General features: G+C 36.7%; 1 protein-coding gene across 1 annotated transcript in view; it reads right to left on the reverse strand.

Moving 5' to 3' along the window:
* Positions 1-23,611, reverse strand: part of ADAMTS6 (ADAM metallopeptidase with thrombospondin type 1 motif 6) — a 461,116-nt gene that overhangs the window by 36,573 nt on the left and 400,932 nt on the right. Inside the window, exons 20-21 of the mRNA XM_007952853.2 lie at positions 22,868-22,997; positions 14,436-14,640 (exon numbers count right to left, since the gene is read on the reverse strand). Coding sequence (XP_007951044.1) covers positions 14,436-14,640; positions 22,868-22,997 — 335 coding nt within the window. The remainder of the gene's footprint in view (positions 1-14,435; positions 14,641-22,867; positions 22,998-23,611) is intronic.

Below are 23,611 nucleotides of genomic sequence, written 5' to 3' on the forward strand. Positions count from 1 at the left end.
GAGCCAAAATATGATCTTGAATATATCCCTCCTGAATTTAGAGACCATCTAAAGAATAGATTTGATGCACTGAACACCAATGACCAAAAACCAGAATTGTGGGATGACGTCAAGAGCATCATCCATGAAGAAAGCAAGAGGTCGTTAAAAGATGAGAAAAGAAGAAAAGACCAAAATAAATGTCAGAAGAGACTCTGAAACCTACCTTTGATCAGAGAGTAGTTAAAGCAAATGGAAGAAATGACAAGGTAAAATGGCTGAACAGAAGATTTCAAAGAACAGCTCAAGCAGACAAAGCCAATTACTATAATGAAATGTGAAAAGACCTGGAGTTAGAAAACCAGAAAGGAAGAACACACTTGGAATTTCTCAAGCTTAAATAACTAAGGAAAAATTTAAGCCTCGAGTTGCAATATTGAAAGATTGTATGGGCAAAATATTGAATGATGCAGGAAGCATCAAAAGAAGATAAAAGGGATACACAGAGTCACTGTACTGAAAAGAACTGGTCGATCTTCATTCATTTCAGGAGGTGGCATATGTTCAAGAACCAATGGTATTGAGGGAAGAGGGCAAAGCTGCATTGAGGGAACTGGCGAGGAACAAGGCTCCAGGAATTGACGGAATACCATTGAGATGTTTCAACATATGGATGCCACACTGGAGGCACTCACTCGGTTATGCCAAGAGATTTGGAAGACAGCTACCTGGCCAACTGATGGGAAAAGATGCATATTTATACCCATTCCAAAAAAGGTGATCCCACAGAATGTGGAAATTATCAAACAATATCATTAATATCACACACAACTGAAACCTTGCTGAAGATAATTCAAAAACAGTTGCAGCAGTATACTGACAGAGAACTTCCAGAGGTACAGGCTGGATTCATAAGAGGAAGTGGAACGAGGGATATCATTGCTGATGTCAGATGGATCTTAGTTTAAAGTAAAGAATACTAGAAAGATGTTTACTTTTGTTTTATTGACAATGCAAAGGCATTTGATTGTGTGGATCATAACAAATTGTGGGTAACATTGAGAAAAATGGGAATTCCAGAACACCTAATTATACTCATGAGGAACGTGTACATAGATCAGGAGGCTCTCGTTCAAACAGAAAAAGGGAACACTGCATGGTTTAAAATCAAGAAGGGAGTGCGTCAGCGTTGCATCCTTTCCCCATACTTATACAATCTGTATGCTGAGCAAATAATCTGAGAAGCTGGACCATATGAAGAAGAACGTAGCATTAGGATTGGAGGAAGAATTATTAACAACCTGCAATACATTGAGGACACAACTTTGCTTGCTGAAAGTGAGGATGACTTGAAGTACTTACTGATAAAGATTGATGAATACAGTCTATAGTATGGATTACATCTCAAGATAAAGAAAACAAAAATTCTCACAAAAAATCCTCCCAACTGGATATGTAAGCAGCATCACGATAAATGGAGAAAAGATTGAGGTTGTCAAAGATTTCACATTGCTTGGTTCTACAATCGATGCCAGTGGAAGTTACAGTCAGGACATCAGATGATGTATGTTGTTGTTGTTGTTATGTGCCGTCGAGTCGGCCCTGACTCATAGCGACCCCTCCTTGGGTTTTCGAGGCAGTATCACTATGGAAGTAGGATTGCCCAACCTTCCTTCCGAGGAGTGGCTGGTGGGTTTGAACCACCAGCCGTCTGGTTAGCAGGCAAGTGTCTTAGCCACTATGCTACCAGATGATGTATAGCACTGGGCAAATCGGCTGCAAAGGACCTCTTTTAAGTGCTGGAGAGCAAAGATGTCTCCTTAAGGACTAAGGTGTGCCTGACACAAGCAATGGTATTTTCAATTACCTCATATGCATGTGAGAGCTCGACAATGAATAAGGAAGACCAAAGAAGAGTTGATGCTTTTGAGTTGTGGTGTTGGTGAAGAATGCTGAAAGTACCATGGACAGCTAAAAGAACTAACAGGTCTGTCCTGGAGGAAGTGTAGCCAGAATGCTCCTTGGAGGTGAGAATGGCCAGGCTTCATCTCACATACTTTGGTCATGTTGTCAGAAGGTACCATTCCCTGGAGAAGGATGTCATGCTTGGTAAGGTGGAGGGTCGATGAAAGAGGGGAAGGCCCTCCATGGAGTGGATTGACACAGTGGTGGAGGCAATGGGCTCAAGTGTAGGAAAAATCATGGAGCTGGCGCAGGACCGGGCAGTGTTTCGTTCTGCTGTGCATAGGGTCACTATGAGTCAGAGATGACTCAATGGCACTTAACAACAACAACAATGCATTTTTTCAACTTAGAAAAAGATTCATTAAGATGCATCTCAGAGGAGGATAACATACTGTTCTTTCTAATAAGGCTCCAGAGAGATTTTTGTCATGTACCTAATGAGCAAGAAAGAAATTCCTGATTCCTGTAATTCCTTTTCATAGCCAATTCAACCATCTTATTTCTTGTTGCTGCCTCACTTTATCCATATAATCAATTACCAAGTTCCTGTCAATCCAACAAAGGAGCTCTGGTGGTGCTGTGGTTAAAATACTGGGCTGCTAACCAAAAAATCAGCAATTCGAACCCATTAACTGCTCTGTGAGAGAAAGATGGGACAGTCTGCTTCCATAAAGATTTACAGCCTTGGAAACTCATGGGTCGGTTCTACTTTGTCCTGTAGCATTGCTATGAGTCAGATTGACTTGATGGCAGTAGGTTTTATTAATCCAATCCCTAAATCTGTTATTTCTCCTGATTTCTCTCCATCTTCATAGCATTAACTTTACTTCAGATAAACATATTTTCCCACTTTAGTGGGCTTTCTAATAGGTTTCTCATTTCTTGCTCTTGCCTCACTCCAATCCACTCTCTAAACTTCAATCAGAGGGATATTTCTAAAGCACAAATCCAATGATATCCCAACCATATTTTGAAAAATCTTTCAATAGATCACTATTGTCTTCAAGACAAAAATCCAAAATATACTTATGAGATCCTGATAGTAAGTATCTGCTTGCCTTTTCTGATTCATCCCTCTATATTCTTACCATAATGGACAATGTGCAATATTCCCTAATGCTAGTTCATTGTCAAGCATAAAGCTAATGCTACTGTTGCTGCTATTGTCACTACTCAAACCCAAACCAAACTCACTGCCGTCGAGTCAGATCTGACTCATAGCCACGCCTCCTTGGGTTTCTGAGGCAGTATCACTACGGAAGTAGATTGCCCAATCTTCCCTCCGAGGAGTGGCTGGTGGGTTTGAACCACCAGCCTTTTGGTTAGCAAATGCCTTATGCACTATGCCACCGGAGCTTCCACCTGTCATTACTACTACCTGTCAGTTAAAAAACACTGTGTTTAATAAACAAGGATTGTACTAAGTGCTATGATTTACTTACTCCTCACAAAAACTCTGTGGCATGGCAATTATTATCTTGTTTTTAAAAAGAGGAAACACAAGTGGGTGCTGTTACATTGTGGGGTTTACAATCAATGTTATGAAACAAAATGTGTGTGAACTCTTGAATGGAGAACCAATATTCTTTGTAAACTTTCACCTAAATCACAATAATTTTTTTTTTTTTTTAAATAAAATGGGAATATAAACGTAGAGTAAGTGGTTGATAGAAGGTAACACAGCTATTAGATGGCAGAGTCATGTTAAGGTAAACTCTTGCTGAATGTTTTCTGCATACTAGGCATATACTATGGACTTTGCATACATTACCTTATTCAAAATTTTATAACAACTCTATCACTTTATATTTGAAGAAACCAAAACATGCAATAATTTCTGTAGGATGACTAAGCCCCTGATTGCAAGTCTTCTGAGCTTGTTCCACTTTAGTAGTTCCATCCTCTTGACTTTACCCTAACTCTCTTCCACTGTCCACCAATATTAGGTGCTGGAGCCTAAAATGATTTCTCCCACTATCTTAATGCTTAAAGTTATTATTGGTAATAACACTATTAGCTTACATTCCATTAGAGCTTCAGAATTCACAAAATATTTTCATATACGTTATTCTGAAACAATTTTTCTGAGAAGTATTAAAGATGAGAAACAAATTTAAGTGACTTGATCAAAATTAAGCAGCTAGCAAGTGGTAGAGTTGGTATTAAATCCAAGGCCTTTTGATTCACTTTAGAGCCTACACTATCCATTTCTCATTTATTGCTTTTATTCATAGGCCACTTTTTTGCATGGGTAGAAACAAATTCATGAGAACACAACATAAATATGAATTAATTATTATAAAAAACAAATTGAGGTAAAGTATAAGAGGATGGAAGGGCACTTCAAATTTCGTGGAGATAGGCAGAAGCACACAGGGTGTTGAGGGAATTTAATTTTAATATTTGGAGGCTATGATTAGCTTTATAAATTGGGAAAATTTATTGTAAAATGCACTTGTACTACTCTCCTGTCCCCTTCACATTTTAGAAACATACATGTGTATTTTAAGGCCTGGGGCTTATGTCCTTTGCTTATTCTAATATTAGCAAGAAGCTTCTGCTATTATTTTAAGAATGTAGTAATATCTGGCAGTCTTTCCTAAGAATAAATGGCAAATCCTGCTTACAATTTGGGGAGGCAGATAGTGCAAGGGCAGACCATTCATTCTCAGAAATGCCCAGGAACTCAAAAACAAAAAAGATGAGATTGATAATATATTGATGATGAGAAGAAGAACAGGAAGAAGAAGAAAAGTGGCAGTAGCAGCAGCACTAATATTTTTTGTCAGATGCATTCTAAGTTCTTTGCATGTAATAATTCACCTAATCCTCACAGGAATTCCATGAAGACTACTACCACACCCATTTTACAGATGACAAAACTGAAAGAGAAGTACAGATAAATTTAGATGGCAGTTTCCTACTAGAACAAAGCATTAAAAAATAGATGTAAAAAGGCACAGAGCCTCTGAGACAATACGTAGATATACGCAAAGTTGAGCACACAATGCCATCTTCTCCTGGGACAAGAAATCATTTTATAAAATTACAACCCAAACACCACTAAGTAAGGCAAACATATCACATCCCGTAGCACCTGAGGCAGAGAGATAATCAACTGGATTCTCAAAACAGTAAATGACTGAAAAGACATTGCTACCACATCCATATTCAATCAATACACCAGCCCTGAGCCCTGCAGAACTAGCCACAAATATCACATCTGTAGCCAAAATCTTAACCCTGCTCTCAGTAAATATTGTACTTCTTAAGGATGATTATAAAATTAAGCACCTAAAAATTACTTCTAAAACTCTATCCAGTATATTCTTCCAGGCTTAGTCACTCATGTGCAAGCAGGATTATTTTCTGTTGGTTTTCATTTTTTACTTCTTTCCTTTTCTTTCTTTAGCCTAAATTTAATCTTCGCCTCCCTCTTGCCTGGTGATAAATAAATGTGTTTATCCGCCTGCCAGCCTCAGTTTTATTTAGCTAAAAAGAAGTTCCAGAAAAGCAGTATGTAGTAGCCATGGTTATATACAGGAGCTCTGATAGCATAGTGCCTAAGGCATTTGACTGCTAACCAGAAGGCTGGCTGTTCAAACCCACCAGCCATTCCTCAGAAGGAAGATTAGGCAATTTACTTTCGTAGTGAAACTGCCTCAGAAACTCAAGGAGGGGTCACTATGAGTCAGGTCCAATTCGACAGCACATAACAACAACATGGTTATATACATGCTTAAGAGGCATTTACTTAATGATTTCAGAGCTTTCTCCAGAGATAAGCATTGGTGTATACTCACATAAGGGAAATTTTTACATATTTTTTGAGCATGTAGTAACACTCACTAGTAATAGTAAGTTTGAATATGTAGGCCAGTAATAAAAATACTTTTAAATTAAAAATTTCTTACAAACATCAAAATCCAGTCTACTCATTCTCATTATAAACTATTAGGTAGCGAAGTGGAGGATATTTGAGTGGATAATCCTTTCTTTGCCAGAAATATTTCTTACTATTTCTCATTATTGCAGGTAAATATCTATTTTCTCTCTTCTACTCATATAATCAGAATCTCACAATAATTTAAAATCTGACAAGACCATGTTTTTTGTTTTTATCTCAGTAGGATATAGAGATGAAAGATGTATTTCTGCTGTAGCTTATTGCTCCATGATTAAGAAACAAAAACATATTTTTTTCTGTGTGGAAAAAAAAGTATTTGAAATCACACCAAGGAAAACAATTTGACTCTCATTTGTAAAAGATAGAAGTGTTAAAGTTTAGGGGCCAGACTGAGAACTTTCTGGGGAGCTGGGTTCAATTTATTTAGTCATGGAACTCAATTAGAACTTAGGAACAAAGAAGGCGGTGTCACAACTGTCAAACAAGACACAGCAGTTCTCTTATAGGTAGAATTTTTCTCCTTCCTATCTAAATGGAAGGCCTAGAAGGTTATTCTGTATTACACCAGTTATACAGTTATCCAAGAGTTAAGAAGATGAAATAGACCTTGTTCAATGGGCTCTCAGAACCAAAACCAAACTCACTGGCATTGAGTTGGATCCTACTCATAGCAACCCCTCCTTGGGTTTCTGAGGCAGTACAGAAGTAGACTGCCCAATCTTCCTTACAAGGAAGGAAGGTTTGAACCACCAGCCTTCTGGTTAGCAGTCAAATGCCTTAGGCACTACGCCACCAGAGCTCCTAATGGGGTCTTGGTGGGAGTCAAAAGAAACTATTCTGCTGGGCTTCAAACTAGTTCTTTATGATTCAGCCCACTGTCGAGATTTGCATTTCTACCCCAGATATATTGAATCAGAATCTATATTTCAGAATCTTGTTAAAATGAAGATTCTGATTCAGTGTATCTGGGATGGAAATGCAAATTCTCAGCAGGGTGCCAAACCAGAATGAAGCAGTCTGAAGCCCTACTATTCTGATAACATCCAAAGAACGGACTAGGATTGCTGGAGCTCACCCACAGTATGCAGTGATGCTTTTTAAGAGCTAGTTGCAAAGGAAAAGCCAAAACAGAAAAAAATATTTAAAGTCCAACATAACATAGATGATCCCAGGAGTGAGGAATAGATACTAGGAAATGAAAAAGCTGTGGCTCCATTAGTTCACAAAACTCTGTGGAGGACCCATTTTCCACCAAGGTAATTTGCTGTTTTTTTTCCCTCCTGTAAGTACCACATAGGTTTCACTGATGGGAAAATGGTTCCTGGCTTTGCAACAATGTAAATTTTATATTAGAGCTGCTGGCAAAGAAAAGGAAAGGATTAAAGGGTAAATTCTTCTTGCTCCAACATATTCACCAGTTGAACCTCACCCTTGTGATTAGTAAAGCTCAGACAGCTGATAGTTGAAAGTGAGGATGGGCAAAAGGGAGGGACAGAAAGAGTTCTCATATTGTTGTTGTTAGGTGCCGTCGAGTCAGCTCAGACTCATAGAGACTCTATGTATAACAGAAACCTACTTCCATCACTTGATGTACTGTGGTGGCTTGCGTGCTGCTGTAAGGCTGGAGGCTATGTCACTGATGTTTCAAACACCAGCAGGGTCATCCATGGTGGATATATTTCAGTGGAGCTTCTAGACTAAGACAGACTTGGAAGAACGAAGGGGCCAATCATTTCTCAAAGACTTGGGCAGTGAAAACCTTATGAAGGGCAGTGAAACACTGGCTGATATATCACTGGAAGTTTTCATAGTTATGTCAAAAGAGAACTGACCTTCTAAATATCAATATTTTACATGCATCAAAAGATTTCTCCAAAAGAGTAAAAAGAGAACCTACAGAATGGGAAAAAATATTCAGTAATGACATATCAGACGAAGGACTTATCTCTAAAATTTATAGAAAACTCCAGGACCTCAACATCAAAAAGAAACAATTAATAAATGGGCAGAAGATATGAACAGACACTTCACCAAAGAAGATATTCGGGCAACCAATAAACACATGAAGAAATGTTTGTGATCATTAGCCATTAACGCCCTGCCGTAGAGTCGGATCCGACTCATAGTGACCCCTCCTTGGGTTTCCAAGGCAGTATCACTACGGAAGTAGATTGCCCAACCTTCCTTCCAAGGAGTGGCTGGTGCGTTTGAACCATCAGCCTTCTGGTTAGCAGTCAAATGCCTTATGCACTACACCACCAGAGCTCTCTAATGCAAATCAAAACAACCATGAGACACCATCTCACCACAGCATTAATAGCAAAGTTCAACAAGACAGAAAAAAACAAATGCTGAAGAGGATGTGGAGGGATTGGGACTCTCATACACTGCTGGTGGCACTGTAAAATGTTATAACCACTGTGGAGATTGGTATGGCGATTCCTTAAAAAATTGGAAATAGAAATACCATTTGATCCAGCAATCCCACTACTAGGTATGTATCCTAAAGAAGTGAGAGGCAGGACACGAGCAAATATATGCACACACCTGTTCATCACAGCACTATTTACAATGGCAAAGAGATGGAAATAACTTAAGTGCCCATCAACTGAGGAATGGATAAACAAATACATACACACAATGGAATACTATGAAACCCTAAAGAATAATGTAGAATCTGCAAAACACCTCATAATGTGGATGAACTTAGAGGACATTATGCAGAGTGAAATAAGTCAATCACTAAAGGACAAATATTATATTAGTCAACTATTGTAAAAAATCAAGGAAAGGTTTATACATAGAAGGAAACTTTCTTTGTTGGCTACCAGGGATGGGAGGAGAGGCTAAATTCCTAGGTAGGTTGGAAAAAAAAAAAAAAAAAAAATATATATATAGAAATCAAAGATTATTAATGGTTACTAGGGGTAGGAGGGAGTGGGGGAAGGGAAGCTTTTGTTTGTGGGGCATTGACTTCATGCTAATGGTGGTGGAATACTTTGGAAAAGGATAGCAATAATGGTGGCACAACATGAAAAATGTCATCAATGTCTCTGAGCTGTAAACGGGGAAGTTTTTACGTTGGTGAATGTTTTGTTGTGTACATTTTTACCACAATGAAAGTGGGAGGAAAAAAAAAAGAAAGAAAAAGAAAATTGTGTGAAAGATCTGCAAATCGTTAAAGAGATTACTATTGGCTGCTCTTCAGAGGGACCTCCTCTTTTTCAGTGGGAGATGCTCTATTCCCTTGGGAATAAGTTCCTTGTTCTCACTTTGTTCTCTATAGCTACTTAGACATTTATTTCACTAATGCTATCTGTTTATTTTAATCTAGAGAAGAGGGGGGATGTCTGGTAAAGTAAGGAAAAGAAGTATGTGAGCATGGAAAATAAACAGGATAGATTGTATGAGGCAAAAAATAATCTCTTTGCTCTTGAACAAAAGATGGAGATAATAGTAAAGATTATGTTCAACTAGAATATTTGAGATAATAACTACACCTATGCTTATCCCAGAGTAGTTTTCCTGGGTTGTCTATGGAGAGACAACAGCAGCTACAAATGCTTTATTTTATGTGGTGGTCCCAACATATACACTTTCCACCCAGTCAGCCCTCCTAAATTTTGACTCAGCTATCTTCAAGGAGAGTAGGAATGAGACCAAAAGACCCCTTGGCTTACACAAATATTTATCAAGCAACTTCCAGCAGTGTCTATGAGCCTCTTTAGAGTCAGTTGAGCCAAGCATTTCAGCAATTGGCTGAAGAGTCAAAATTCTAAGAACAGCATAAGGGTAAAGAGGAACAAGAGCTCCAAAAATGTGGAAATATAGCCTACAAAGGTTAAATTCTGGGGAAAAAAAAAAGTAAGTCTTAAAATGGTTATTGGAATGGAAGTGTATCAGTAATATACATAGCTATTTCTCAAAGTGCTTACACTTGGGAGGTTTATATTTAAAAAAAAAAAAAAAAAGGTGAAGAAAACTGTTGGCCAGTGTGAAATGAGTCTGTGTATGGGAAGGTTTTGGTATTTTAGTGATTGACAGAAATTTCTTCTAGTTTCTCCTTATGAACTGGTCTGATTTTCTTCAGTTTGCGTAATGTGGTATAATGCTCTGTATGTAAGCCAACGTGTACTTTAATCAATTTTATCTCCCATTATTCTTTGAAACAAATTCTCAGCAAACAAATTTTATCTTACCCTACTTCTGCTGCATAAACTTTGTGTTTCTGTTCCATTGTTTCTCTTAGGAATACCTCTCTATCTTCCCTACTCTCTTCCCTACTTCAAATTCTATACTCCTTCAATATCCATTTCAACTTCCCTCAACTAAAAAGCCTTCTGATCTTACTCCATGCTACTCTGACCTCAGGTATGAATTTCTATATCATTCATATGCTTATACATCACAATCCACTGTTTCATTAAATATATATTATTTTCTAGTTGTTTCATGGATATGTCTTATTTGCCTAAGCTTACAGGATTCTTTCATCTTCTCTATAGTGCCTAGCCCAGTGTCTTTAGTAAAGCACTCAGTTAATATTTACTTGACCTGAAACACTAAAACTGTTGCAGATCTATTGTGATCTTTCAACAACAAATTTGTCATCAACACTGGCGTTTTATAGATTTCTACAGGCTCCACGGCACTGAATTACAAGTAAAATATAGGCAGTCACTGGATTACAAATGAGTTCTGTTCCTGAGTTTATCTTTATGTCGAATTTGTATCTAAGTCAGAATAGTTAGGTATGGTTTGTATCTAATTTCAGGTAGTCAAATATTGCCTTGGTATATAGTTTATGTTTCTATGCATAAAAAACATTAAAGAAACACCTCCAGATACACTAAAACATCTTTAACATAATAATACAGTATTATATAATTCAGTATTGCTTGTGTAGCACAAAGTAGAGCCTGTTTGTTATTATAGACCATTGTGTGTAGTTTTTAATATCATGGGTTTACAGGAATTGGTTAATAACTACAATTGTACACAAGTCAGAAATTGGTAACTTGGGGACTAGTTGTAATTATTAAAATTTGTACAATTCTGTAGGATGTCTATTTGTTACCAATGGATTTTACCTTTCAAATTAATCTAGGAGTCAATCAGTCGATGCTAGGGAAACAAAGACTTTATATTGTTTCCCATAACAATTGAAGAATATCTCTACAATTGATTGAAACTGTACATAAAAGGCAGGTAGGTAGAATGTAATTGCTAAAGCTGGAGTATGGCCAGGAAATTTGGAAGAATACTTCCAATTCCTGCCAAAGATTCCATGTTGTTGTTGTCGTTAGGCGCTATCAGGTCAGCTGCGATTCATGGTGACCCTAGGTACAACAGAATGAAACATTGCCCAGTCCTGCATCATCCTCACAATCCTTGTTATGCCTGAGCCCATCACTGCAACCACTGTGTCAATCATCTCACTAAGAGTCTTCTACTTTGCTGACCCTCTACTTTACCAAGCTTGATATCCTTCTCCAGGGAATGGTTTGTTCTGACAACATGACCAAAGTAGGTGAGACAAAGTCTGGCCATTCTCACTTCTAAGAAGCATTCCAGCTGCACTTCTTCTAGAACAGATTTGTTCATTCTTCTGGTAGTCCTTGGTATTTTCAATGCTCTTCATCAACACCACAATTCAAAGGTGTCAACTCTTCTTTGGTCTTCCTTATTCATTGTCCAGCTTTCACACCCATGTGCGGTGACTGAAAATACCATGGCTTGGGTCAGGTGCACCTTTGTTTTCAAAGTGACATCTTTGCTTCATAACACTTTAAAAAGATATTTGCAGCAGATTTTCCCACTACAATATGACATCTGATTTCTTGATTGCTGCATCTGTGGGTGTTGACTGTGGATGTAAATAAAATGAAATCCCTGACAACTTCAATCTTTTCTCTATTTATCATGATGTTGCTTATTGGTACAGTTGTGAGGATATTCATTTTCATTATGTTGAGGTGTAATCCATCCTGAAGACTGCAGTCTTTGATCTTCATCAGTAAGTGCTTCAAGTCTTCTTCACTTTCAGCAAGCAAGGTTGTGTCATCTGCATATCCCAGGTTATTAATGAGTCTTCTTCCAATTTTGATGCTGTGTTCTTCTTTATGTAGTCCAATTTCTCAGATTATTTGCTCTGCATACTGACTGAATAAGTATGGTGAAAAGACACAACCCTGACATACACCCTTCCAGATTTTAAAGCATGCAGTATCCCCTTATTCTGTTTGAATAACAGCCTCTTGGTCTATGTACAGGTTCCTAATGAGAACAGTTATGTGTTCCAGAATTCCCATTCTTTGCAATGTTATCCATAATTTATTATGATCCACACAGTGAAATGCTTCTGCATAGTCAATAAAACACAGGTAGACATCTTTCTGGTATTCTTTGTTTTCAGCTAAGATCCATCTGACATCGGCAATGATATTCCTTATTCCATGTCCTCTTTTGAATCCAGCTTGAATTTCTGGAAGTTCTCTGACAATACACTGGTGCAACCATTTTTAAATTATCTTCAGCAAGATTTTACTTGTGTGTGATATTAATGATACTGTTTGATTTTTCATTCTGTTGGGTCACATTTATTTGGAATGGGCATGAATATCGATCTTTTCCACTCAGTATTTCAAATTTCCTGGAATAAATGAGTAAGTGCTTCCAGCACTGCAACTGTTTGTTGAAACATCTCAATGGGTATTCTGTCAATTCCTGGAGACTTGCTTTTTGCCAGTTCCTTCAGGGTACATTGGACTTCTTCCTTCAATACTATTGGTTCTTGATCATATGCTACTTCCTGAAATAGTTGGACATCTTTTTGGTACAATGACTCTGTGCATTCTATCACAGTATGACAAACTGAAAGATTCCATGGATAACCACAATTGGTCAGAATCTCTACTTTCATGGGCCATCTGAAATACAGTCCCACTTTCAGCCCTCTGCCTTCGGTAAAATAAGGCCACTCAGGTAGTAAGACTTAAAAGGAAAACAGTTATATCCAGAGGTTCCTAAAAAACATATATATATATATATATATATATATATATATATATATATATATTTTTTTTTTTTTTTTTTCTTTGACAAATTGCTTAGCCTATGATGCCTACAGAAACAGCCAAAGCAAGTACTATAATGTTTCTGGCACGACATGTTAAAATAGAGTTTGAAACGTAGCCTGTTATGCTGACGTGAAGGAGTTATCTCTAGTTATATTGTTGTTGTTGTTGTTGTTGTTATGCTGTCGAGTCAGACCCGACTCATAGCGACCCTCCTTGGGCTTCCGAGGTGGTATCACTACGGAAGTAGATTGCCCAACCTTCCTTCCAAGGAGGGGCTGGTGGGTTTGAACCACCAGCCTTCTGGTTAGCAGTCAAATGCCTTAGGCACTATGCTACCAGAGCTAGTTATATAGCCAGGTTCTTATTCCTTTCAACATTAACCAGCATTACAGAAGGAATCACATTTCCCTTGGGAAATGTAGAGAATTGTGTGTGTTTTATGCACACTGGGGAGTCAAGAATTAATTCTACCTCTTAGCTCATTTTTCATAAAAATCATCTTTCTAAGTACCTCTGGATTATATTAGGCTCTTTAGTGACACATGCATGCCAAGAAAACATTATCTTAGTCAGGTCTTCTTCACTGACCATACAAATGGAGGTAATGATAAATTCTGAACAGCTCCATGTTTCTTCCCCAGATATAACAGAAGCAATTAAAATATGTATGTGTGTGAACATATGTATGTGTATATGTATGTTAGTGTCATATATAGTCAGTTCTGGTCTTCGGGTACCTGTTCTCCAACTGTTCTTCTCATTATAACCTAGTCTAGCATTGAAGGCCATATTTACTGTTTTGAAGATTGATATTACAAACATTTGTACCATGCTTGTAATTGTATTATTATGAGCTTATTGTATGTTTTAGGAGTTAGGGAATAAAACAAATTCCTCACTTTTATGAAGCTTACATTCTATTGGGAAGTCAATGTTGGGGAGAGAGAGAGAGAGACAGGTATGTGCAGATAGCTATGAAATGATAATAAATTGATAGACTCACATCCAAGGATTATGTAGTTAGTCTGTCACATTACTTGAAAAAAAAATAAGACATCAGTAGTTTATGCCTTCCAAATGAACTCCTAGGCAAGGGTAATCTAGGTCTTCAATAATTTCAGGGGTCTTTCTTTTGTGACTTTCCTCTTCAATTTTAGTTTTTAATTACATATCACTAATTCTGAGTCTATGATACTGCTCAAGAATGAAGAATAGTAAGGAGGAGAAAAATCACTTAAATGAGTTATCACTAAAATGTTCTTTCAAATTCACATTAGACTTATTTTTAATGAAATTGATGACTAGTTTCTCATTGATTTCTCTGACCCAAGAAACCCTTTCTTCTTGACAAGCAGCAATAAAAACAGAACATGGCCAAATTCACTGATAGGCAGTCCTTACTTGTTGAGTTCTAAGATGCTCATATACTCAGGTGTCCTTAATATTAATTGCTTTGGTACTGATAGCTAAAACATCTCAAAACATACAGCCTCAGATTTCCTTACTTCTGACCAGTCCAAAGCCACCCACTGAGGTGGACAGGACTGGTTGTTGCAGTGCTCTTTTTCAATAGGCCGGTGTGTTAAACAACCACTGTAGTCCAGTGTCTCCTCCTCAGAAGGTCCAATCTTCCTGATGCAGAGCACTGCCCTTGTGCGCATTCCGCCATCACAAGTCTTGCTGCACTCCAACCAATCTCCAATAAACCACCTGCAGCAAGAAGTAGAAGAAACACAGAAAAGTATCTCCTCAGTGCAGCCAGGGATTTTCAGATGAACGAAGGCACTTTCATCAATGGATTACATCTTTTTCCTAGAGGAGCTGACAATTTCAGTGTTGGTTGCTGTGACAAATGACAAATGGAAGAGCTAAGAAGAACAACTCACTGTCAGTTCCCTTCTAAAGTGTAGTGCTTGGGCTTTGGAGCAGGCAGAACCCAGGTTGAAACAGACAATACACTATGTGTTATTAAATCTCTTTTATTTTTCTCCTTTCTTTAAAATTAATTTCTAGAACAATGATAAGATCAATCTCACAAAATTGTCATGAGGATGAAATAACATAATGTATATAAAGCCCTCATGTGTGATGGTAAATGTTTAACAACTGGCTTTCCATGGTAGGAACCCTGATTTGTAGCATTTGCCAATTTTCGTGGTGTAAATACCCTACTATGGAAATTTCAAGTTACCTTCTTGACATCCTGAATATGAAGTTATGCTAACAATAGGCTCTCTCAGGCCAGTAATAACTGGTTCAAGCACCCTACTGCAAATGTCTACCAAAGTGTCAGGCATTCAACAAACAAGGAATGGTAGCATTTTTTTTTTTTTTTTTAAATTATTACATTGAGGCAGGTTCCCCCACAGTTCAGGATTTTGTGTCAAACCATCATAAAAGAGCTGAGGATTTGTTTTCCATGTTCCATAAATGGAACAGAGAAGGCCACAAGTATCCATCCTGAGGTCATGGGAGTCTTATAACACTTCCAACAAGGGCAAATCCCTGACCCAGTTCTAGAAAAACATGGGCAACCCTTGTTTTGACTCCTTTGTCCTAAAAACAACTTCTACACAGCTAATTTGAGAAGAAACTCAAATGCTTAATAAAATGATCACTTCCCATGTGTATAGGTATGCTATTCCTTTTCTCGGAAGTATTCAATGAATATATATATATATAATTTCACGTAATTTTTTTGGTATACTTCTGCAAGATTCACTGCTCTGGGCACATTCATTAGTCCAAAGGTTGTGGATCATGATCCAAATCAGGCCAATGAGAATTCTCTTTAGAATTTTTATATTTCAAGCTGGATCAAAAGAATCCCTTTCCTTTCTGGTCACAAAGGTATGTAAAGATATGAATCTAGAGCTGCTGGTGGTCATGCCCTCTGTCAAGTGGAACTCCAAAAACAAACAAAAAAACAAAACAAACTCAATGCCATTAAGTCGATTTCAAGTCACAGTAACCCCCTTTGGGTTTTCAAGGTGGTACATCTTTACAGAAGTAGATTGCCCAGTCTTCCTCCTGTAGAGTGGCTAGTAGGTTTGAACCGCCAACCTTCTGGTTAGCAGTCAAATGCCTTAGGCACAGGAGTGTGAAGGGGCTAGAAAGTTGTGATGATGTATGAGTCCGTGATTCTTGCCTCTCAAGCTGAATTCACTCATACTTCCCTCAGCTTTGTTACAGAAGCCATAAATCTTATGAGCAGAGGCTAGTTGAAGTTGAGTTTCATTATTTGTAACCAGAGTCCTAACTGATATAACAGTTAATTTTATAACTATTTGCTGAATGTCTACTATGTTCAAGTCATTTGCTTTTATTTATAGACGAAAGTAAGACCTGGTGTTAAGAAGATAGTTTGCCGAAGTCATGAAAGGAGGAAATGGCAGAATTAAGGCTAAATCCCCCATTAACTGCTATTTTCAATGAGTTTCATTTTTAACATTGCTGGAAGTAGAATCTAGAGCACAAGGATGACATCACAAGACATTTTCTTCATTCCATATTATAAACCATGCAACTGTTCTTAATGGATATGCTCTTAGGTGGTGAACTACCCAGAGAGGAGTATGAAAGGCTAACAAGTTCCTCACTATTTTCAGCAGCATTTCTCCCTTGTGGTATTTCTGTATGGAAGAGAGTAACAATGAAGTCAGAGTACTAGTGTCCTGAATCTGAGCCTGCATTTACCCAGCTAAGCCACAAAGGCCTTTGTTTATTATTATATTTGGATTATCTGTGCTCATAAAAGAAAAGCAGCATTTAGAAATATCCTAATCAGTTTTATAAACTTAAAATATATTTTGTCAAAATCTAAGAATTTTCACCCTAAAATTTATTTAAAGTGATCATTTAACTCTAACTTTTAAAAAATGGACACTAACATTTTTTTCCTCTTAAGTCATTTTCCAAAGGAGATTTAAAGTGATTTTCATATTCTTTTCTTTCTGTTTTTCACAGATGAACACGCTCTCAAGTTGTTAGTACCATTTTTGGTAAAGAGGAAAATGTGTACTGAGAATTATAACTTGCATGCCAGCCATAGTGAAACTCTGATTCAGTTCACAACAGTGATTTCATCACCAAGATTAGGGGATAAAACAGCAATGTGTGTAACTTAGCCACAAAAAGTTCAGTCATACTACCTCCAGCCATGATCTCATTAGGTCTCATAATGTACAAGGGAAGGAGGCCTTCAAATTAAACACAGGTGCCCAGAGTCATGGTGGTGATTCAGGAGGTGTTGCTGTTCTTTGCTGCCTGAGGTCAGGGCCACTTCTGCCTTTGTCCTCTCTATTATTGCCAACCATGTCTCCTCAGAGACACCCTAGACGTATCACTCTAACCTTCAGCTTAGAATGTATAAAAGTACTAAGTACCCTCCCAATTTAAAATAGAATCCTTTTGATTGTAACTCTGGGTTTAGGCTTCACATTCAGTACCTCTTGTATCTTTATTGCTCACCAAATCACTTCTTCCCAAGTCTCTCTAAAGTATTGAATCAGACTCTAGTTATTTAAATAGCTTTGCAGTTTTACCACTGCCTCTGCCTGTCGCAGTCTCTCCACTCTCCTGTCTAGTTCAAGACACATTTCTTTCTTCACCTTCCTTCTCCATGTATTTGACATTCTGATGACATTCTCTGTGTTTCTCTGTCTTTTTTTCCTCTTCTAGATTTGGTGGTAAAGTTATGAACAGAGAAATTCTCTCTGGAAATGCCAATTGCTGAATCATTACAGCCCCAACAGTCCCTGGGCTGTATCTTTCTGAGTTCTTCCCAACAGCCAGTGGTCAAACTGTCTGCATCCTGACAAGCACCTTTTTTTTTTTTTTCATTAAATACTAATAATTAGTGGCATTCATGTGTGAGTGTCTAAAAGAAGAGTAGTTCAAAAAAAAAAAAAGGACAAAAATAAGAGTAGTTTGCTGCAGCATAGGTGATCTGATCTACAATCTCTGTAGATTAATAGAGTATGAATATTATTTGAGGGAGAGAAAGAGAGATATCATAAAAAATTAAGCTTGAACCTTGGTTAAACAATATATTTGAGGAAAGAATCCTTCAAGATTCCAGAATTTAATTTTTGCTTTTTTAATTGAAAGCAAAATTGCAAACACAGGAAAACAAGCTGATATTAGATATTATATTTTAAGAAGAGGGGACAGGAGGGAGGAGAGAACGAGAGATCTCCAAGCTTTTGTCCAAGAATCAAGGTAAATACAACACAGCAAAATAAAAAGATAATTTTCAGAATTTGATATTAACATCTTTAATCAAAGAGAGATTTAATTATGTAATCCGTTGTCTACTTACTGAAGTAGATATGTTTTAAGTACTTTTAGAAAGTTTTTTTTTCATTTATTTTAATTGTGATTTGGGTGAAAGTTTACTGAGCAAATTCATTTTCCATATAGCAGATCATACACATTTGTCTCATGACACTGACTGCAATTCCCCACAATATAACATCTCTCTTCCCACCTCCTCTCCATAATTACCTCTTCCCTGTGTCCTTTCCTCCCATGCACTGCTGTGCCCCCTCCCCAGCTGTCTCCCTGTGCATACACTGCCCTTCTGCTCTCTCATGATTGATCTCTACAAGGAGTGTATCTACCTGATGTAGATGTTCAGCCCATATGTCTGTCTATTATTTGGCTGGAAGCCATAGGAGTGAGTTCAATTCCACATCTGAAGGGCAGCTAGGCGCCATAGTCTGAGGTGTTTCACCAGGCTCTATCAGATCAGTAAACCTGGTCCTTTTTTTTTTTAAAATAATTTTTGAGTTTTGTTCCACATTGTTCTCCTATTCTATCCAGGATCTCCTACATAGATCCCCCTCCAAGTGGATGACAGTGGTAGCCAATGCACCATCTAGTTCTGGTCTCATGGTCAGATAGGCTGAGGATTGCATGGCCTACCAGTCCCTTGGACTAATTGTTTCCCTGTGTCTCTGGTTTTCTTCATTCTTCTTTGCTCTGGACAAGGAGAGACCCATCGTTGCATTTTTAGAAAGATTTTCAAAATAAAAAGTCGGTTAAGGAGGAAAAAAGAAATTTTGCTCATTCCTCAGCTAATTGGAAAGTGAAACTAATATTAAGCAGAATCTTTTATGCCCTAAACATTCCACTGTTGAGATTTTTCTAATTAAAAAAAAAAACCAATGTAATAAACATCTCTGAAGTTGTGACAATTGAGAATGTGTCAATGAAGCAAGCAAAATTAGAAGTATTAAAATGCCATCAGCCATTTGATTTGTAACTTACAAAGTTAGTAATGTCTGGTAAAGTGGGAAAAACATCACCGGAGATTAGCATACCCTCATCCGGAAAATGATGGGAGTTGGCCTAAATGATTTCTGTGATTCTTCCCAGGTCTTAAATTTTGGAGTTTTATAGACAGACTGATGAATCTTTTTCTAAATTTAAAATAACAGATTATAGCTGTCCATGGGTGAGGTGCAATGACTCAAAATAATTGTTAAACATCATGCTATAAAAGAGATACCATTAAGTAAAATATACTTCTTGGGTAAAAATTAATCTCTTCCTACTCTGAGCGTCCTTTACCACTTTTGGTTATAATTCTCTTATTTTAACACTCAAAATACTTACCATATTTTGCATTTTACTATAGTTTTTTGTATTTATATTTGCCCGGTTAAACTGTCATTATGTAAAGGAACTATTTCTTCCAAAGTACAGTGCCTTCCACATTGCAGTTGCTAAATTTTCTTTCTTTTTTTTTTTTTAAATCCTTGGTCACAGTACTATCACAATGTATAGTAATCTTTATTGTTTTCATCTTTTTGGTTTTAACAAATTTAAAAAAACACACTATCATACAGGAATAATATGAACTATCCAAGGATTACCTCACATGAGGTTACACTTAGAAATAATCTTGCTACTAAAAGACAGCATGGTGAAAACTGAACTCTTGGCCTTTCTTTGGATTCCGACTCAGCATTACTTCCTGTTCTCATGGTGGGGCAGTAGCTTCTTATCAGTCATGTCTTTTACTATCAACTCTTCACTTTCTTTTTTTTTGCAATTATTCGTGCCTATGCCATGAATCCCATCATTTTCACTCAATGCCTCCAAAGCTCATGCTTTATTCCTGTCTCTAGTCACCTTACCACCTTAATTACTATGTTCTTTCTCGTAGAATAGTTGCTGCTATGAGCTTACTAATTTTCCCCATCCAGGTCTTATCTGGCTTCTTAAAGTCTTGCAAATAAACTCCATTATTATAGCTCTACTAATGCCTCTTTTGTCTATTCTTCCAGTCCCCTTTATATAAGGACAGTTCTTACTGTCTTGTTTCTATAGCCTACTTAAAAAGTCTCTCAAAATGACTAAAAGGCATTTAAAATATTTCAAGATATGAAAAGGCATTTTCTGATAATATAACAGAATTTAAATTAATTTTTTTTGGAAATAGTATTTTAAAATAAATATAGATCCCTTTCTCAAATCAGGCAAATATATTTCAGATAAATTAAAGTTTACATTTTTTAAAAAACTAGAACTTTGAAACTATAATCTTAGAGTGGGTAAGACCTAGCTAAGCATTATACTAAAGAAAGAAAGAAAAGTTTGATAGTTGTCCTATATAAAAATTTGAACTTTTCTAAGTAGAAATAGATCAAAATGTCATAAGTAACATGAAAGACATATGATAAACCAGGAAAAAAAATTTGCAGCACAGGTAAAAGAGTTAATATCCTTCATACATAAAGAGTTCATATAAATCAGCAGCAATATAATAAACACTTCAATATAAATTAGCTCATGGTTATGAGCATCAATTTTATTTATATAATTTTTCAGTTTTACTTGAGATAAATATACAAGAATAATTTTGAGAAAGAAGGAAAATGAAAAAATTAAATGAAAGATACACTGTAGGTCACATTTCTATACTTTTCTATGTCTGGTAGTTTTGGAATTAGTTATAAGATAGCATAGAAAAAATAAAAATGATAAAATATTTCTAACAAAATATTATTTTCTATCACTCTATATTTCCTGATACTCCTTATTTGATAGCCACAACCATAAGCCTTTTTAAGAGACTAGTAGTGAATCCCTTCCTTTAAGATTCAAATGTTCAGGTAGACACTGTCTTTACATAATCAAAGTTCATAGGCATTATTGTTTTGGAACAAATATTAAGAAATGCACTTTCCTTTCTACATTAGGGAGGGACCTGGATTCTTTATCCATGTTAAGTCCCAGGTTTCTGTGATTCTATTGTGGTCATTTTTAGGAAAACATTATTCCATTTTATTATAAAGTATACATTATTATACACACACACACCATATTTGCTTGTTTTTTTCCTTGTAGATTTCATGTTGGAATAATTAGCTACCCGGGGGTATTACACCAGTTAACAGAACATATGTTCTGTCTTATAGTTAGCTGTCTGGGAGCTCTGGCAGCATAGTGCCTAAGGCACTTGACTGCTAACCAGAAGGCTGGCGGATCAAATCCACCAGCCACTCCCCAGAAGGAAGGTTGGGCAATCTACTTCCATAGTGATACTGCCTTGGAAACCCAAGGAGGGGTCGCTATGGGTCGGGTCCGACTCCATGGCAATGGTTGCATTTTTGTTGCATAGTTAGTTGTCAGTCATCCAAAATTCCTATAAAGATCAGTTTCATGATCATCTCAGAATCTTTGCCTTTTTTTTTTTTTCACATAATCATTGCCTCTTGCTCAATCAAGAAATCTTTGTCTTTTTATAGACTATAAAATATGGCTCATTGAAATCAGATCTCATTTTAAAGTCATTGTTAAGAAGAATGGGTTCTCTCCTTGGGCCTCCCTATACAGTTAGCTGATAATTGCTACATTACTAGGCAGAAAGAGACTGCAGTGCAACTCTGAGCCTGGGCCTGACACTCAAAAGATGGGTTGTCTAACGACTTGGTCAGCAAATTGAACCACTGATACTTCAAACCAAAAAAAAAAAAAAAAAACCACACCCACTGCCATGGAGTTGATTCCAACTCACAGTGACTCTACAGGACAGAACAGAACTGCCTCAGAGGGTTTCCAAAGCTGTAATCTTATGGAAACAGACTGTCTCATTTCTTTCCCACAGATTGGCTAGTGGATTCACCAACTGCTGACATTTTGGCTAGCAGCCAAATGCTTTAACCATTGCGCCAACAAAGCTCCTTCACTGATACGTCAGTGTAGTGTATTTCTAAGTCATTGTAGAAGTCTTTAGGGCTTTAGGATAAATATCTGGAAAAGGCAGGACTACACACCAACCTACTGCATTTTACTGGAATCTAAGATACCATTATTTTATGCATCATTTAGAAAGAAAAAGTCAGTGCCAATTGTTCTGTAAGACACATCAATTAGATGAGTTCCAATTTTAGAAATGTTAAAATGTAAAAAAACGATGGGTCTTAGAATTGATGAAACATGATAATTTCTAGAATTTTATTAGGATCAACCATACTGAAGCTGCTCCTTTGAAAGCATTAATAATTAATACTTACAGTTAATAGGAATTTTTGCTCAATGAAAGGGATATTAAATTTCCATACTCTTAGAAACTTAATGTAAAGTATGTAAAATATGGAATTTAGTTAATAATAATGCATCAATATTGGTTCATCAATTGTAACAAGTATATCACAGGAATTTTAGACGTTAATAAGAAAGAATGTGGTGGTGTGTGGGGATATAGGAACTCTACACTGTCTGTACAATTTTTCTGTAACCATAAAACTTCTCTAAAAAATAAAGTCTATTAAAAATAAATAAATAAATAAGTGAGGTATCACAGAAAAATTTCCACATTCTTTTATATTTTCTCTGTTTTGCTCTGCCTATTTTACTCATACCATATGAATATCGAATGTTTTTTCCTTTGTACTTGAAGAAAAATCTCACTTTTACTCTTACTTACTCAGGTGGGCAGGGCTCAGTGTTGCAGGCTCTTTGATTTTCAGGTGGCTTACTGTCAGGGTCACAGTAATTGTTCTGGACAATGGAGTTGTCATCCAGCCTTTTACAGACCACCTCCTGTCTTTGGGCACCTTGAGAAAAGGAGGACATTATTAATTGAAGAGTAGTTTACCTTTCAATAAGTTGGGTGTGCATAGCTTTCCTCTGTGGGGAATCAACCTCACTGGATCGCTGCTGTGTTATCTGTTGCAGAAACACTTGATTGCTTCTCTAAAAAGGAGAGAAGTCCTGGTCAGTGTACTGTAATTTTAGGCAAAATTATTGGTCTCATATTTAGAAACAGAACTGTTTTCAAGTCCATAAAAGAAACTATTGGTAATTTTAAACAATTAGCATTTCCATTTGTATATTCTTCTTCTTGTTTTCCTTTAAAAACAAAAAAACTTCAATATCCCAAAATATCATCAGATAAAATGTACAAATATATGTTTCAATGCAAACCAATGTTTATATATTTATTTAAAAAAAAACAACTGGGATAAATTTACTTTTTTGAAATTTTGTAGGACAAACCCCACCAATTTAAGAATTTAAGAACACATTACATCTACACATTTTATTTTATTCTTCCGTTTATAACATTTATTTCTCTAAAAGCCCAGAGTGTCTAGAGATTAAACATTTCAGTGAGCCTCTTTTGGACTATAAACCATTAGTCTGTTCATTCTAACAGAGTTGGCCCTCT

Source organism: Orycteropus afer, unplaced genomic scaffold (assembly GCF_000298275.1).
Source record: "Orycteropus afer afer isolate SDZICR_OR568_19922 unplaced genomic scaffold, OryAfe1.0 scaffold00362, whole genome shotgun sequence".
NCBI lineage: Eukaryota > Metazoa > Chordata > Mammalia > Tubulidentata > Orycteropodidae > Orycteropus > Orycteropus afer.